This window comes from Diplotaxodon limnothrissa, linkage group LG18, assembly GCF_057381915.1.
Source record: "Diplotaxodon limnothrissa isolate DT_005_m linkage group LG18, D_limnothrissa_male_GT1.1, whole genome shotgun sequence".
NCBI lineage: Eukaryota > Metazoa > Chordata > Actinopteri > Cichliformes > Cichlidae > Diplotaxodon > Diplotaxodon limnothrissa.
The window spans coordinates 32,495,295-32,513,868 of record NC_140613.1 but is presented as its reverse complement, the minus strand read 5'-3'; the positions used below and the strand labels follow the sequence as shown (position 1 = coordinate 32,513,868).

At 41.6% G+C, this 18,574-nt stretch overlaps 3 protein-coding genes across 7 annotated transcripts in view; 1 reads left to right on the top strand and 2 right to left on the bottom strand.

Moving 5' to 3' along the window:
- Positions 1-912, bottom strand: part of LOC146613997 (triple functional domain protein-like) — a 77,912-nt gene extending 77,000 nt beyond the window's left edge. For all 5 annotated transcript variants that reach the window (XM_085378649.1, XM_085378652.1, XM_085378653.1 and 2 more), the window contains exon 1: positions 617-912. In XM_085378649.1, coding sequence (XP_085234775.1) covers positions 617-686 — 70 coding nt within the window. In that variant the 5' untranslated portion in view covers positions 687-912. The remainder of the gene's footprint in view (positions 1-616) is intronic.
- Positions 913-10,637: 9,725 nt separating this feature from the next.
- cfap90 (cilia and flagella associated protein 90) lies at positions 10,638-13,046 on the top strand. The gene is made up of 3 exons (XM_085377212.1): positions 10,638-10,754; positions 11,204-11,320; positions 12,867-13,046. The coding sequence occupies exons 1-3, from the start codon at positions 10,638-10,640 to the stop codon at positions 13,044-13,046; spliced, it is 414 nt and encodes a 137-aa protein (XP_085233338.1).
- Positions 13,047-15,851: 2,805 nt separating this feature from the next.
- The window catches only part of adcy2b (adenylate cyclase 2b (brain)), a 78,716-nt gene continuing 75,993 nt past the window's right edge, over positions 15,852-18,574 (bottom strand). The window contains exons 21-25 of the mRNA XM_085377213.1: positions 18,174-18,320; positions 17,825-17,932; positions 16,507-16,621; positions 16,283-16,407; positions 15,852-16,193 (exon numbers count right to left, since the gene is read on the bottom strand). Coding sequence (XP_085233339.1) covers positions 16,041-16,193; positions 16,283-16,407; positions 16,507-16,621; positions 17,825-17,932; positions 18,174-18,320 — 648 coding nt within the window. The 3' untranslated portion in view covers positions 15,852-16,040. The remainder of the gene's footprint in view (positions 16,194-16,282; positions 16,408-16,506; positions 16,622-17,824; positions 17,933-18,173; positions 18,321-18,574) is intronic.

The window sequence follows — 18,574 nt, the reverse complement described above, 5'->3', positions numbered from 1 at the left end:
GCTTAAACCTAAATATACATTAAAGTTGTCCCACTTTAACGCTTAATTAACACCAATAACCAAAAGTCGGCAGAATCCAAACCAGTCAGGCTGCGTTTGAATAGAAAACGCATATTTACAATTGCTGTTTTACCCCCTTCTTTTATTTCTCCTAACGCCAGCCTGTGCCATTTCACTTATTTTTGCTGTCAGTTTACATCGATGTGAGTGGTTTTAAGTTATTGGATCGGGAGGTTGGTAACACGGAGTGCTGCACTTCTTAAAATACTGCAATATCTAGGCGAGGTGTCCGGAGATGGAACTCTGGTCATTAGCAACCCGGCAAGCGTTGTCTTTCCATAGTCTGGTTGAGCTATAGGATGCAGCTGCTCAGAAAAGGAAGTCAAGGAACATATTTCGGAGATGCCCGCAGCTGTGTGGGTCACTGGCATTTATTGTGAGTTTCATTTATGTCGACAGTTATGAAATTCAATGGCTAAAACCTCCCATATTCTTCACTGTGCGAGCCCCAAACCTTTCAACATGGACAGGAAAAAATGTCCCTCACAGAGCTGGACCAGAGGAGAGCTCTCCGCGGAGCTCAGTCCGACCTCTCCCACTCTTTTCCTGGGCTTACCGGTTTTGAAGAACGCCTCTATGTCGCTGGCGTCCTTCGTGGTCTCATCCGCTCCTTCCCCGGAGCTCATGGCTGCCACAACCCGAATCTGGAGCTCGGTATCTCCCAAGTAGAGCCCCCCAAAATATCGACAAAAAGATGGCACACAATCACTCCTGTCCTGACAAAAGCGTCATTAAAGCCACACGGACGGTTGCGGGGAGTCGTTGACGCTAGCAGTGCCATCTGCAGACCTCCATCTTGGGGTAACGTAATTGGAAACGATCAGCCGGGGGCACCGGGTTCCTCCTCGGAGTGGAGCCGAGGGGAGAGTCGCTGGAGCGGTGACGAGAGGGGGGGACGGGAGGGGCTGGGTCGCTGCTCGGTGAATCTCCGTAAGCTTTCGGAAATGAGCAGAGGCTGGGTCATCGACGAACGACGGCGGTCACAGTTAACGCGTGTGCGACCAACTTACGGCGAAATATAGGTCAAAAAAGCCGACACACAAACACTGAAAAGAAAATAAAGTCCGACGGTTGTGGTAAATACGTAAAAAGGACCCGTTTAAAAGCTGTCTAACCCACACTTTCGGGGAAAGCACCAACTTTTATGGAGAAAAAATACAACCGTTCCACATGGTTCAAGTGCTCCTGATTGTTTCAGCGACTCAACCATAAAAAGTGTATAAATGTTACGTTAGCCTACTGAAAGCAAAGAGCAGAGATAAGATAACCTCCCGGATACAGCCATACATGAAAGGTCCTCTGTTTTGATTCAGGCCATCTCATGATAATATTTTCCCGGAGCGCTGATTGTGACCTGGACTACTCACGCCATCTGCCGGCCAATCCTGGAAGTGCTGCTGTATCAAGCAAGACATTTACCCCCCCCACTATAACGTCTACAGCAGGGGTGTCAAACATAAGACCCCGGGGCCAGAATCGGCCCCTCAAAACACTCCCACTTGGCCTACTGGACTATATTTTAATACATTTTACAGCTTGTCTTACTGATAAACACTTCCTCCAGTCTTTCATACTACACCAAAGTAACACATACGTGACAGAAAAGTTCTTTTTTTTCTCAACTGCTTCACAGTATGTGGCAAAGCTGCTGTAATATGTTAAGAATGTGTCTCAACATTTATACTTTTCTTCAAAGATTTAATTTAATTCACTGAAATGAGCATGTGCATGTGTCCTAATACAGGTTGTGCTTTTCTATCGGATGGTACTTGATGGGCTGTCCTCCATAAAAGAGCAAAGTAGACAGCTGCAAAAGAAAAAAAGTGCATTTTTGAGTCAATATCCAGCCAAATTTGATGGAAAACAACAACAGTGAAGTATAGAGCTGCAGAAAACAATGTACAGTGACAGATAAATTGTAAATACATAACAAGAACTAAAAAGTAGCATTATAACTGATGGTATTCCTTATTTTCCTTATATGAAATTCAATCAAAACAAAATGAATTACAAACATAGAATTACTAAATTATTATTAAGTAAGCTCATAAAACAAATAAAACAACCAAAACACATCCAACATACCACTTATTCTATGTTTATAATAAGTTGTTTGTTTGTTTTTTAGAAATAACACAAGTATGGCTCACCCATAGAATAACGTTTAAACTATGTAATGCGTGGTTTTCATCAGCTTACCACTGGTAGCTTTGATGTGACGACCACAAGTGTGGGAGCAGGTTAGGAGCAAAAAACTCAAATTTCCCAAATTCAGTAAAAACACTGAAGTTTGAAATGCTCCAGGCCATTATTGATTGGTCAGATGCAAATATGTCACTATCTGTCGCACAACCTGATCTTTGCTGATTGGCTGGGAGAAATCCATGTTTTTCTAATAATCTCACAGTGGGTCATGTGGAGGGATAACTTAATCATGTCTGCACTATATTTGTGAATAAGAGTCATGGTTCATTGTTTTTTGATGACAAGCAACAAAATAGCAGGAAGCTATGAAAGCTGAGCTGTAACTGTGGTGAGGGGCACTGGTGTCAAATGAAGATTTGAGCTGCAGTAAAGGCAGGATTCATGTGCATTTTTGTGAAATGAAGATCGATGAAGTAATGTAAAACATTCAGATACATCCAGATGAACAAATGGATGACATAAGGTCTTATAAGACTGAGCCATCACTTGACTCTGCGAGGGACAGCAGGCCTGACCGAGAACATAGCTTGAGCTCATCAAGCAGAGGTCTTCCAGCATCACACAGCTGATGTTTCAGTTTAAAGTAGACTGGTTTTGCTCCCTTTGCCCTTCCTTTGAGCTCGCTTTCTTCTGATTGGCCTCTCACAGGCCAAAGCCTTGAACAGCAGCTGGGTGTGGCTACTGTGACTCACACTAACCTAGGTGTTCATTGTTTGTATGGTTTCTAAGCTCATCTTCTCTCTTTCCTTTCACTCTAACCGGTTAAGTCGGACGTCTGTCGAGCCAGAGGCTGGTTCTTCCTGTCTCTAGGAAGTGTTGTTGTTGTGTTTTTATGCTTGCTTACACAAGGAGGACCAGTTTGTTTTCTATAACATGAACATTTCTGTGTAACCTGTGAAAGTAATACACAAACAGACCCTTACCTCCTACACCCATATACGCAGCATGCTATCAAATAATTGAGCAAGTGAAAACAGTTATATTGACGTCTGAGGAGGTGTAGTGTCCCACAGCAAAATTGATTTATCAGTGGGATGACATTATAATGTACTCCTGACTGGAGTTCAGCATGAAAGTGACCTTTAGCTGTAATGTATTCGCTGCACTAGGTTCAGGACTGGAGATGCTCTGCAGTCTTTCCTCTGAAGCAGCTGTTAACAACATGATTTCAAATGCAGATCTACAAGTAAAGATGCATTTTTACCTGTGTTTGCAAAATGAGAAAAAAAAACAACAAAACAAAAACAAACTATGATGCATGTGCTCACAGTTTACGGCCTTTTACGTGTGGAATTCAACTTTGGACCGAGTTTATTTTTTCTGCCCATTCATTCATTAACAAAAAGTAAAAAAAAAAAAAAATCCCTCTGAAATGAGAACTATTCTTGTTCCTTGTCTCACTTTAAAACAGGTGTGTCAAACATCAGGTCTTGGGGTCAGAAATAGCCCACCAGAGACTCCAATCTGGTCCGCTGGACGACTTCGGAAAACATGCAGGAGGGCAGACATTTGAGACTGTATTTTCCTAGGTTTTAAAGCTTTTATTAATGATAAAGACTTCCTCCATGGGTGCTCACACTTCACCAGTGGTAATAAGTAATACATAAACAATTAACTAACAGGGAGTTTCTGTTTTTCCACAATCTAGTACAGACATTTATGACATTTACATTGGCTCTAGCCCACTTAAGAGCAAAGTGAAATTAGGTTGACACCTGTGCTTTAAAGCAGATGATGAGTGTCAGTGGCTTAATGTGCATCCACTACAGCTGATGTCATTCCCAGCCTCTTACCTGTAAACCCAGTAAGACAAAGACCATGTCGGAGTTTGTGTTAAACATCACAGACCTCTGTGCTGATATCATAAGAAATAAATGATCTTCTTCGCTCACCAACAGCTGATTTAAATAAAGTATGTTGGCATTTTAAATCAGCAAGTGAAGCTCATTTATTACCTACTTTGCCTTCTTATGCAGGCGCTCATGTGTTGCTTGTGAAACATCCAGAAGGGGGCAGGCTGACACTAGTGACTGACTGGTCTTCTTCCACATGGGTATGTAAGGTTTTACATATCAGGATATAATAAACATCATGTGGTTCTTAGCGGGCCTTAAAATGAGGGTGAGTGGCATCCAAGTGCTGCTAATCAACTGCATTTGATAAACTGATTAAGGTGGAAAAATATCATCAATGACCTTAAGGAAGCTGTCTGGCTCATCTACAGAAGACCTTTTCCAAACATTCTGAACAGAAAGAGATTATTCAGGAGCGGTGAACATTAAAGCTTGTTGCCAACCTTCCCAGCAGTGGATGTCTCGGTGAATTCACCCCAAGGTCAGACCAGCCAGTGCTCAGAGAAACTACAAAAAACCCAAGAGTCTACAGGCCTCAGTTATGTTAAATGTTAGATTTCATGACAGTACAGTTAGAAAGAGACTGAACATGTATGGTCTGATTTGAAAGGTTTCCAGGAAAAAGCCTCTTTTCTCTAAAAAGAACATGGCAGCGCAGCTTAGGTTTGCAAAGTTGCATCCGAACAAACCCTAAGACTTCTGAATCTTCTCAATGCTTGGCGATAATGCACAGAGTCGTGTTTGCAAAGAAACAAACATGCCATATCAGCACAAACACAGCCACGGGACCTGGACACTGTGCCGTCACTGAGTCGGCCATGATGTCCTCTGTGTACCAAAGTCCAAGGAGCTTGGAAAGAAAAGCGTCTGGACTTCTTTAAGTTTCTTCAAGTTCTCAGATGAAAGGAAGAAACTTAAAGTCCAGATACTTTTCTTTCCAAGCTCCTTAGACTATGATGACCTGGATGACTGAGAACTTTCACAGACACTTTGTATACCAAAGTATTCTAGAGTCAAATGTGTGAGGCCATCTCTCTTAAAGCTAACACTTGGCCGAGCAGCCGTTCTACAGCAGCATGGCTGGAAAAGACAAGAATCAAGGTGTTGCAATGGCACAATCAAAGTCCACACTTTAACCCCGTTAATGTAGCAGGACCTTAAGAGAGCTGTGGATAAACAAATGCTTGCAAACCTCATTGAAGTGAAGCAACACTGTAAAGAAGAGTAGGCCAAAATCCCTCCACAACAATGGGAGAGACTAAAACGTTCAAACTTAACTGAGAGAGGAGGTACTTGCTTTTAAATTAAGCGGCTGTTATTAATGATTTAAATTTTTTTTTTTTTTTAAAAAGAGCTCGAAATCTCTTGCAAAATTCTTCTCATATAACCTTTTTGTCTCTTCTTTGAACAAGAAACTACACCAATAAAGACATCATGCCTGGAGAGATATGTGACCAGTCAGTTAAAGGTTGCAACTTTCGCTAAAATCTTGTTTTCAGCGTGAACCAAACTGCTTTTGTATTGATACTGAATGAGAAAAACAATTTTGAAGGCCTTTAATTGTGAGTCCAAAGTTGATTTCGTTAGTACTTTAAATCAGTTTGGATTAGAATTTAAAGTGATGCCTGTATCGTTTCTAATTAGCATTTCATGAGTCATTTGCTGCTCAGGTGAGTTATCATTCTGTACAACGCTTCTGCAAGAAAAACCCCTCATCATCAGCTGAAGCTGTGCATCCGGCCTCGCACAGATGAGGACTTCAAATACCCAACGCTGCTCTGAATGACATAAACCAGGTGGATATGCCACATTTCATTCTGCATTAATAAAACACGATGTGAAGAGATGGGATGAAACTATACAGATGAGAACGCGGCTCTGTGGTGGTGATCTCTATTTAATAACTCGGAACCACCAAACGGCTGACTCCTTCCTTCAGGTTGTTTCATTCCCACAGTAACCCCTGCCAAATAGCAATATATCCCTCTGAAATGTCAGCAGTAATTACTCCTGTGCTCTGAGACAACCTCTGAAATGAAATGAAAGGAAGCGGGAAGTGATGGGGCTCTGTCTGTCCCCCCCCCCCACCTTTTGTTTGCACATCCCCGACTTTCCTCTACGTCACGCCTATTGAACTGTGCCACCGAACCTCTGCGTCAGAACCCGGGCTCCCCAGATCTGCTGCAGTCAGGGCCAGCTAACAGCAGAACGGTGTCCTCTCATTGGCCGTCTCCTGCTCCTCCGTAACAGTTACGTGGAAGGAGAGAAAGACAAAAGGGTGGGTGAGACTGGCACAGCCACAGAAACAGAAGGTGTGTCAGTGCATCACGGCTGCTAAATGGAAAAAGGCTGAGAGGTTAACTGGACTGTCATGTCTCTAACAAAAAGCTTTCTTTCAGTTGACTATTACTGTGCAAGACACACACGTGCACACTCTGCACACTGATAGATTAAAGCGTGCATGTGCGAGAAGCTCCTTTTGTGGTCATTTCTGTGCAAAAGTTAGTGTTTTGTCCCATCATAAAGAGACTGCTTTGGTAGCACGTGCAAATGTTTTAGGAAATGTAGACAGGTGACTGAGTTGTCTACAATTTGGATGGACCAATATCGGTCGCTGAAGAAAACAGACAGCGTTCCAATATGTGCTGACATTTCTCTGTATAACTGTCAAAATCTGCAGGGGCCAGTGGTATAAAATACAACAGCAGCATGCAGGAGATTCAACAAAACACCAGCATTAACCTGGGAAAGGCTGTAACTCGCCCAGAATCTTTCCTCCATGTTTTTGAGTCACTGAATAAACCGTTTCCTCCAAAATGACAGCACATTTTGACAACATATAACCCGGGGTGATCAAAATGTTTGAGAAGGAATCTGGAAGAGTACTCCTTCACTGACACCGAGTGTGCTGTCTTTAAACGAGGACATTTCTAAATAAAACTAACCTCTGTCGTGGATCAGAGGGAATACTCTTAAGATGCTGATTTCCACAGCATGTTGCTATATTTAGAAAAAAGAGCACTTATGTTTGCATAAACTGAGAGGAAAAATATTTGCCTTTTTTAAATATTTATGTTTGAATTTTGCTTTTAACTGACAGTTGAGCAGTGATGAGCAGATAGAAAGGGAGGGCAGGCGGAGGCATACAGCAGACGGCCTCAGATCGGGGCTGATCGGCAGCTGGCAGCAGGTTCGCTCCTCGACCAGTGAGCCAAACTGACACCCGAGGAAAAATATCTTTCATCCAATGGTCACAGTTCAATAAATTATAATAAACAGCCCCCTCCACCCACAGCACACACATCCATCCTCTGCACTCTTCTGTATCTTCTATTCTCTTTCCTTCTCCTTACTAAACTGACTAAGTGACCAATTTATTAGGTATACCTTGCAAATACTAGGCTGGACCCCCTTTTCATGTTTTAATGCAGATTTTACAGCTGCACATCCACGATCTGAGTCCCCCACTCCAGCTCAACCCAAAGATGCTCTACTGTGGAGGTCGTTTGAGTACAGCCTCAAACGGCCTCCACAGTAGGAGGAGGCCGTCTCAAACTGGTTTCCTGAACACGACAGTGTTCAGGAAACCAGTTTGAGATGATTATTTGGAAGCAGCCATCCAAAGATGGTCAGCATCAATACTCAGAGAGGCTGTGATGTTTAAATGAGGCTCAGTTGGTACAAAGAGGCCTAAAGTGTGAAAATCCCAGTAGATCAGCAGCTTCTGAAATCCTCAGACCAGCTCATCTGGCAACAGCAACAATAATACATTCAAAGTCACTTTAATGACCTTTCTTCTCCTTTCTGATGCTCAATTTAAACTTCACCAGACATGTCTCCATGGATAAATGCATTAACCCTGGAGAACCCATGGGGTCAGAGCCGACCCCATTGGTTTACTAGGGAAACCATGGGGTCCTGCCATGTGGTTAACTGATCAGATATTAACATTAATAATGAGTTCAACAGGTGTACCTAATTGGGCTTCCTCCTGGATGGGTAGCTGCTGTTCACCTGAGCAGACCCCGCAATGTTTCGCTGTAAACCAGCTGTTGAGGTGCCGTTGCAGTAATGCTGTATGAATATGTTTTACGAGACTCGCATAAGTGACTCGACTTTGAAGACTAGATGGACTCCACTCTGCACTCACACTTAAATAATAAACAATGCCAACATATTTTGGAGAGGAGAACTATTCAGCAGATTGAAATATTACCCACTTATTCCTTCCAGACTTCGTTTGTGCCAGAATGTCCTAAAATGAGAGAAGTGAAAGATTCTTTTTATTCCACGTACACAAGTAACAGACAGTTTTCATAAACAGTTTAGGGGGCACGCCTTGTCCTCTTCCTGCCTGTAGAAGAGGAGTGAGGATGTGAAAGACAACAGAACACAAGAAGGCACAGAAGATAGTTGTGGTGCACTCTCCAGCTCTTCCTCCCTAAGGAATGCAAAGAATAGCACTGAAGAGGATCTGTGATCAAACTAGAGGGCCTGGATGTCCACTAATCCACAGCACTGTTGTATTGTATGTATGTCCTGTTGTATGTGATATAGTATTGCATACAGTAGGCAATGCTTTGTTTCGTTTTCACCGAATGTGTTATTTTGGTACTGACAGTTTATGTGTTGGTCTGTTCAGGGCTATGACTGCTGTCCCGTGTGATTGAACAAATGTCATTTTGACACTAGAACTAAAGGTTCAGGGAGAGTTAGTCCCCGTTGCACACTAACTGTAGCTTTTCTGAAAATCCATCTTCAGGGTTGAGACCTTCAAAAACTATGTTTGAAGTCTTGTATTTCTAGCAGCTTTCTCGGTTTAGCCGCTGAAATCAGTCTGCCACGATGAACTCGAGGTGCACCATCTGTATCTTTATGCAGTGCTGAGGGACTGAGAGGTTATTTATACTTAATCTGAAGCCCCAGCAAATTGGGCTTCCTTGTCAGCCGTAACATAACCGCATACACCACACCGCGCTTGAGGCGTAATCTGTCCGCTGTTATAAACTAATTCTGCTGCCAGACTCACACAGCAGATGCAGTGAGAGACCTTCTGAAGGGCCTCCGAGGGACAAGTGTTATTAGCATAAAGGAAGACAGTGATGCAGCTGTGCAAAGATGTGCCATCATTTGATTTTCCACCGCTGACTCTTAACAACCTTGCAGCAGTAATTCAACTGTGTACCGGCTGAGAACAGCAGGCTTTCAGTCATTTATAGAATTTGGGTCAGTAGACCTTCCTGTCTTTAACTTTAGTTAGAAAATATGGTGCACCATAAACCAGTTTCATAAGCAAATGAAATCACAAGATTGTACTGGCCTCTCCACGAGTTGCAAATGAGCAATTATAGAATTGTTGATAATTAATGGCTGCATTAATGCAGCTGTGACAGTTAATAAGAAAAGCCCCCGTGGTTTGGTATCTTCTTCCAGTCACAATAGCTGAGAAGTCAGAAAATTAGACACCAGTAACGATTTCCCCAAGAGGTCGTTTAACAGAGTGTGACTTTCAAAATGTGTCCAAAGGCCAAAAGCAGCCAATGGAAATATCCCCTCGCAGCTGATAGTTTGGTACCAACATACATCTATGTGTCACAATGATTTATTGCGCGTTGGGATCTTGTACTAATAACACACACACACACACACACACACACACACACACACACACACAAAATAAATACAAACAAAGGGCATGGGTGAAACTAAATAATAACCTAAACTGGGTGAACTAAAACTAAAACATGAAAAAACCCGAAACATGGTGAACTGACATGGATACCTGAAGATGCGACGTGACGAGCAGACGACCTGACAAGGAATGACTGAAAACTAAACTAAAACTAAACACAGAACACAGGAACACAGGACTTCTTCAAAATAAAACAGGTAACATAATGAGATGCAGACATGAGAACATGAACTTGACAACACAAGACACACAAACATGAAACACATGAAGGGCAAGGGAGACTTAACAGGGGTTAAAAACACAAGGGGAAACTAATAAGCAAATGAACTTAGATAGCCTAATGAACTTAAACATACCATGAACATCAAAATAAACTAAAACTCAAAACGCTGGGTCAAAAGACCCAGGATCGTGACATAGATAGTGAAAAAAACCCAGACTTTTCTGTCATTTAATGTTTATCTATTACTTTGGTGTACTGTGAAGAATGTTGCAGAGGTATTTCTCATTAGGAAAAGCTGTAAACGTTATGAAAACACAGTTAGAATTCCAAAATGTGCGCCCTCCTTCATATTTTCCATGGAAGTCCAGTGGGCGAGATTGGAGTCTCTAACCTGATTTTTAGGTTTAACACACCTGCTTTGAAAACACTTGATTTAAAACCTTCAGCAGCAAGAGACTCGGAAGTACACGAAACTCCAAAAGCATGTGAAGGCAGCACATCAAGTTGCTAGGTTGGTATCTTAGCAACCCCAGACGCCTGCGGTCTGACTGGACAGTTTGACTGGACTTTTCTGGGGTTTTGAGACAGGTTTTGAGCTAGAACGATGGACGTTTCACTCGAGGCAAAAACCAAACCGCTGGCTACACTGTCAGCCTTCAGCTACGTCACACCGCGAAGAAATGAGCCCAAACAAATGTCCTACTTTAACAACGAAGCGAAGGTAACACTGGTTAGCTAACAGAACCTAGCCAGTTATATTTATTACTGAGTGTTATTTAGGATAACGCTCAGTTATAGTTATAGTTATAGTTATAGTTTGTATCTATAACTATAACAATTAACAAAATCTCCAGTTAACAAAATTGGGAATATTAACGCGGGTTAATACATTAAATTGTACCTACTTAAAACTCCTTTCTTAATAAAGTTGCGTTGGTGCTTTTGAACTCCTTTTGAATTATAAACTATATAAAAACGGTTCACCACTCACCCTTTGTATATTTATACATGTATTATGTATTTGCTAGCACTCTTGCGTTCCCCTCTACTATTAACACCTACCCTACCTACTATTACCCACCTACCCATTGCCCAAAGTGACAAAAAAAAGCATCTCCTTCCACAACAGGAAATACTTTGAATGCTGGACTCTTTCTTCTCCACATTTAGGTCTCAGATGTGTCCATGTATGACCGATTACACAACCATGTTGAGGGTTTTGATATGTGGCTCCCCCGGGATGACAGAAAACACTGGAAAGGAAGAGGACTTGACATAAATAAAGAGGTAATGGTCACGTAATGTAGTGCATACACCTCTTACGGATGCAGAAATACGGGGCATTTAACAAACATTAATTGCATTAAACAACTGCCGCAGACTCCAAGGACAAAAAATATGGAGTTAAAAATGAGAATAATAATTTAAAAATGTTTCATTTTTTTTCTCATTAGAGCATGATGACAGTGTTCTATTTTTCTTCTTCTGTTTCCACTGAATGTAATTGTAAAAATATAGACCTACCAGAGCCAGAAGCACATACTGCCTGACCTTTCTGAAGTCAGAGGTTCCTGGTGTTAACAGAGCTATTGAAAAAGCCCACCCAGAGACACCTTAGTGCCCTCGATAATAATGAGCAGCATGTGTATTTCAGTTTTCCCAAAGACAACAGGGGATAGCTCATACAATTTTGGAGGGCAGCTTTCATTTCTGTCAGTGTGGGACGTAGCAATAAGAAAGAGACTAAATCGATTCTAATCAGAGGAGCAAACCACGATAGTTTCATTAAGTGCAAAATACCTTTACTTCAACCGTCTTACTGATCAGAACAGTAGCAGGTTTAGTTATCGACCTGAAGCTGTACACTTCAAAGCAACAGATTCACTGGTCTGGTTTTGGGGTTTAAACAGTTAACAGTTAGTTGTTGTTATAGCATTGTTATCTAATGGACACACCCTAGATGTGATGTTTTTAATAGCAAAGAGCCACAATTTTACTTAATTTGCATCTTGTAATAAAAGGTGGAAATATAGCTGTATTATAGGAAATAGTTATATTGAGGTGATAAAGCTGTCCTGGTAGCAGCAGCTCAGAAATATGTTATACAAGGTGTTCAGCTGTATGTCCAGTGAGTGGTGAAGTGTGTGGTCACTAACCACAGCTACAGTCATTTTTTTCAATGAATTCTGTCTTAACTGATGGAGAAATCCATAAACTGTGTCTGCAGCAGCTGATGGAGGAATCCATTAGCTACATCTGTAACAGCTCTGGCGTGCTGATTCAAACAGCAACAGGAATGATGAATCCTTTCAGCAAGTAATACGGACACGTTCCAACAGCTAGCAGTTCAGTATTCATGCCACAGACACATTCCTTCTGTGCAACGCCTCCACATTTCTTTTTACCGCTCAAATTAATGTCTCTGTTCACCTGAAAATCAGGTACAGTTACACTGTGGTCCTTATGAAATGTAAGACACAAAACCAGCTATGTGTGTAACAATTAGCAAGAAAAAAAATCAACTTCAGCAGGAGATAATGTTGTTTAAAAAAAGGCTGCCTGGTGCCAGAAAAAAAATAACTAAATCTAAATGATCAGTGATGGGGTTATTTTATATGTATATGTATATCTGTGTGTGTGTGTGTGTGTGTGACATTACCTCAATGTAACTTTGTCATATGAACATAATTGCTGTGGAAACCTCCTGCTTCATGTTTCCCTAAACTTCCTCTTTTTAAAATATGCAACTTTGTGGAAAGAGAAGTCCAACACATGCATCACAGCTAGCGCAGCTTTAACACTTCTTCCATGTGGCCATGCTGCTCCCTTCCAGGAGAGGTCCAGAACTGTGCCGGTGCTGTCCTCGTCAGAGTATGGCCGTCGTCCCGCTCCCACACTCTACTTCACAGAGAGGCAGTATGCGCGTGTAGCCTGCATTAAATCTGAAATCTACATGAAAAATGGGATCTTATGGAGTGTGGAAGAAGGATACGGATCAGTGAGACCTTCTTAAAAGTCTGACGTATCAGTGCATGAAGGCGTTTTTTTCTCACTGTGGAAACTCTAATAATAAACAATGTTGTGCTCTGTAGATTGTTTAGTAAAAGAATGCAAGTGTAAACATTTAACCCACTGACATAACTGTTGACTGTAGTAGCAAGACAGATTTTTATTCTTAATGACTAGAAAAGACCTTTATTTTCTACGAAAGTCCACCTACATTTTCTTCTTCAATCAGCATGAATATAATGTTTCAGTCGAGACTGAAGTGAATCATAACGTATTTCCCAGATTTAGTAGGTGAATTCTCTGTATGGCTCAAAGATTAGATTTTGTTTTCTGACTGCCTTCTTGTGTGATGTTTGTTTTTACACTCTGGGTGTCAGGAATAATGTGAATTTTTGTAATGGGATTTTGTATGGAGCAAATTTGAAAGGTTGAAGCCAGCGTTGGAGTAGCTGGCCAGTTTCTCTCAGGTACTGATCATTTGAACAACCCATTCTTTTTAAATTAGCTTCTACATCAGTGTACGCTGCACTCCCTGCATTTGATCTGTTTTTTTCTTACTGTTTTTTTTTAGTTCACCTCGCCTTACATAAATGCATTTTTTTTACCTCACTAACCTCCTCGGTTCACTAAGTTCTCAGATTCTTTTTGTGTATAAATACTAAACCCACGCAACAGAGATCAGCCTCCTACACGATAAGATTATTTTTGAGTGCAGACAGCTCTCATTTGCTTCTGCCTTTGTACTGTGGCTGAAATAGAGCTCTTATTCTTAGAAACTTGACAAGATTTAAATGTATGTGGTGCTAGAACTGCAGTGATGTTAGGGAGCTGTTAGAGGAGTTGGTGTTTCAAGGTTACAGTGACAAGAAATACCCCGCCCCATAATATTTCCTGGTGTTAGTCCAATTTATGAAGTCCAAAGTCTATTAGCCATCTACCACAACTCTACCAGGCTCTTGTCCGTATTATGTCTTTTGTCCTGTCTGTCTCCCCCAACCTCAAACAGTCCATAGCTGCCCCTTTCTGAGCCTGGTTCTGCTGCATGTTTCTTCCCGTTAAAAGGAAGTTATTCCTTCCCACTGTCACCAAGTGCTTGTTCATAGGGAGTGGTCTGATTGTTGGGGTTTTCACTATTATTTTAGGGTCTTAACCTGGCAATACAGGCTGATACAAGTGTTGTGATTTAATGCAGTACAAATACAATTAAATTGAAATGAATTAAAATGAACTTCATGCTTTCATCTGTTGACAGTCTTTATGGACATGCTCACTTGCTTTTCCAGCAGCACTCAGCACACCTGCCCACAGCACTTAGAGTACTACCGAATGGTTTTACTGTCCATGTTATTACTGTACATGATTGACCAGTCAACTCACCTGATCTGTACCTCACACTGTGGTGTATTATTAAACTACTACAAAAGGAAGACAGGAAACAGACGAGGTGAAGGCTATGATCAAGAACATTTTAGCTGTGCCATAAGCCATAAGAGCGCTGCATTGATCCTGGAATTAATGATAAACGAGCCTCAACCAAGCACTGAGTGTAGAAATATATATATTTTTCAGAAGTTGGTCATTTCTATATTGTAAAGCAGTTTTGATTTTCATCTATTGTGTATTGAATTTCTAAATCTCAGGAGCCATAAACCACAATGATATTTTCTAAAAGATTTAAAATCTTTGCAATCGTGAGCAATGAATATAGAGTATATGAACGGTTACCTTTTTATGAACCTGTACATATATAGTACATATATTTATAGCAAAAGATGCTCAAAATAAACATGAACAGATGTTCAAATAATCACTATCAAGCTTGTAATGACATTGAGATTAGCTGTTGGTTATCAGGGTTTTGACTCTTGGCTCTGTGCCATGTCAAAGAGGTAAAAAGTTCCTAATATATGTAAGTTGAAACCTTCTGTTTATGAGGGGCAGCCAATCAAGAGAAAGCTAGCTCAAAGGAAGGTGAATGGCAGAGTGAAATACTGAGCTTCACCATAGCTCTGAGCAGGTAAACACTCTAAGGGTTATTTTGAACTGTGATTCAAGCAGCGTAAGACTAAAGATACAGAACTGGAAATGAGCATCACAACTTTAAAGCTAATGAAACTAATGAGCTACTGACTCCAGTGAATACTTCGTGTGTTTACAGTGTGACAGATCTTTTATCGTGCTCTTCTGTTTAGAGCACTAAACCAAAGACAGACAAAGGACGTCAGTTTATATACAAATGTTTAATGAATAACAAAAGAATGGCAGTGGACATTTACACACATGCGGTTGGTTTGGTTCCAGATGGATTATAAAAAAGAAACCTCTACTTTTGAGCCCGCGCCTGAGTCCACCTGCTCGAGTGGGACACAAACGCGGCTCTGTAGTTATAAATACAAATCACAGGTTCTGGCAAACTAACCATCACGCTGGCATTTTGTTGGCAACAATAGCTCTAAATGACAATAAACTATTGTAACATCCATTTGCAATAAAATGGAACAAACCGGCTCACATTGCCAACCAAGCGTAGATAGGGAAAAAACAAAAAACAAAAAACCACAGCTCGGCAGGCGGCTCAGTTTGCTCGAGTGTAAGGCTCTGAAGCACAGCAACACTGGCATGGGTAATTAGCTCCACACCGCTACTATTGTACAGACGGGTGACTGCGGTCCTTGAGAGCTGCACTAATTTAGCAAACCTCCCTTTGAGTCAGGCACTCCTTTAGACAGTCAAGTGACCCCTCAGAGTGAAGTCCTTGTTACACTTGAGATGTGAAAACCATCTTAAGTGCAGCCTTGAAGGACTGCGGCGGTGCACCTTGGCTCCAGCTTACACTGTGCTGCTAAGGACAAAAGTGGTTCTTTACAATCATCTATCCGTCGTGCTGCTGGCTTCTGGTAATGGGTTTTACTTAACAGAGAATGACAAATCACTTCTACGGCCACTTTGTGTGCGCAATTGTGTCGTCAAGTCTATTTGTTCGGTTAGCGTGGCGTGCTCAAGGCATCACGGTCCCTTGTGACAGAGATCTGGTCATCTCTGTGTGAACAAAGTAGGTCTTCAGCTCTCCTTTACCCTTCACATTGATGATGCCGCGACATGAACACATGTACCCTAATTTTGTTAAGATTTCACGTGTCTCCTCTGTTACCTGCACAGAAGGACGAGATGTGATTAAAAAAAAAAAAAATTCAATAAAATTTGGCAAGAAATACAAGAGTGCTTTGGAAGACATCCCACCTGTATTTTTCCCAGTAACCCAGTGGTTTCCATCCTACTGGCCACATTCACACTGTTTCCCCAGATGTCATACTGAGGCTTCTGGGCCCCAATTACTCCTGCAATCACTGGCCCATGGTTTATGCCTTACAAATAGACAAAGCAGTTAACATTTCAGAATGATTACACACCTTTATGTAAAGTGAAATCTGTGCCGTGTTCATGCTACGAGGAAGAGCTCTCACCGATCCGCAGTCTGAAGTCATTAAAAGAGTGCTTGTTGATGACATCCAGCTTCCCAACGAGAGCAAATGCAAACTCCACCATTGTGCCAATGTGCATGTACTGTCTGTCGTGTTCCTGAGGGTAATGAAGAGAAAACAGTCACAGGGGACACTAGTGCGAGATTGTGACTGTTTATGTTTTTAAAGTGATAGTAGCTTGGTTTTACACTGGGCAGTAAACGCTTTGGAGATGAAGTTTACAGCAGCACAGCTGGATAGCAACAGAAACAGGTTGCTAAGCCGGTTACGGTTGGGCCATAATAAAATGTTAAATTTATAGTTTATTACACCTAGCCAGCATTTCCTACATGAAAATACTTCCAAATCTCAATGCTCTTACAAGATGTTCCCCTTATTTGTTGTCGCATAGCTTAACTGAGTAATATTTCTGCCTCGCAAGGGTTAAGGCTTTTAATTTAATTGTCTAATTTAATAACTACGCATATCCCTAGTATCTGGGGAATACTTGTCTCTGTAACACCACAAAAAGGGGTTAGGAGTAAGCTAGTTTCCCAAACTTGCTGCTTAATGAGTTAATGCTAAAATCCTCAAAACCTTTTCATGCCCAGATGTAAGGCAAAGCATTTAAAGAAGATAAATCCTGGTTCTCTACACAGAACAAATGATCTAGCCAGGGCTGTGACTGATCTGCTCTCATTCCATTTTCATTTATAATACTGGAACAAAAACACTTGATTCAAAACAAAGCTAATCCCCCCATGTTATTTACTGATGTCATGTACAGTATTGTGCGATCAAGTGGGTTTTTTTTTTTTTTAGCTTTACATGCTTCTTTATCAGCAAGCTGGAAACATTAAAAAGTGACAGAGTTGGCAACAGCTGATACAATCAGCCTGCAGCAGTCCAGCAAATCAGCCATCAAAGAGACGCCTGCTTCTGTCTGCCCCTGTGTGAAATCAGCTACGCATTGTTATAAAAATTACCAAGGATTCTGAGTGCAGAGCGCTCTTATCCCTGCAGACTACATTATGTGCTCTGCTAGAAGATGCAGGTGCAGCAACAGTGACTGGGGGGTTTGGGTGGCTGGTGGGGGCTTTGCAAATGTCAATTAAGCACATTTCCACCAATCAGGAAGGTTTTTTTTCTTTTAAACAAAGCACAGTGCTGCCACATTTCTGAACGATGATCTAATTTGCTTACACTGATGTATTCAAAGTGCAGTAATGAATCACTGGTGCTTGAATGATATGCAGATTGTCTGGAGCAGCAGTAAACACTGTGTGGCTCTTTGTGAATGCAGACGTGTGTAGAAACTTGCCTGTGCACAATCTGGTCCTGGCGTCACGTTGAGTCCAGTCGCAGCCATGTAGGTAGAACCGATGGTCTTAATCTTCTCCACTCCGCTGAATTTTGGCTTGGACAGCAGCTGCGGGCGCAGGAGGAAAAGAGCCCATTATATTACATCTACAAGAAGCAGGAAATAGCGGTGGCTTTCAGCCAAACGCTGGCATTTTCTTCTGCTTTCCCTGCTACTTTAGAGCATAATAACCAAGTGTGATTGCTTCTCAAAAAAAAGCAGCAGGGGAAGGTTATTTTTTTCTTTTTCGTTTTTTCCTTTTTCCATTGTGACTGAGACAGCAAGGATGATCAATATGAGAGGAGTTTACCTCATCAAAGTCTGCTATGATCTCGTTGAGAAGACGGAGACACTCCAGTCCCTCCTTATTGACATCAGACTCAGTATAAAACTCTTTGAAATCTGGGATGGAGGCGAACATCACACACACCGACTCGTACGACTGATGATAAAGGTCCTGGTAACGAGCGAGAAGAAGATAACGGCTCTATGGGTTGTATTGATCTGGCACAGGTGAAGGAAATCTATGAGCTGAATAGCTCGTGCTGAACAATGACACCGACTCTTTAAATAAATACGAAGAAGCTTTAATCATGTCTGCGGGGGGACTCTGGGTGTTTGCAGGAGCAAAATAGTAACAGCGTTCATTACAAGACAGACAGAAGTAAGAGCAGAGCAACTGAGGTGAAGCACGGGAACGGAAAGTATGTT

Coding starts and splice junctions, on each gene's coding strand:
- cfap90 (XM_085377212.1), top strand. CDS start 10,638: ATGGACGTTTCACTCGAGGCAAAAACCAAACCGCTGGCTACACTGTCA. Junction 10,755..11,203: donor ACTTTAACAACGAAGCGAAG/GTAACACTGGTT, acceptor CTCCACATTTAG/GTCTCAGATGTGTCCATGTA. Junction 11,321..12,866: donor GACTTGACATAAATAAAGAG/GTAATGGTCACG, acceptor GCTCCCTTCCAG/GAGAGGTCCAGAACTGTGCC.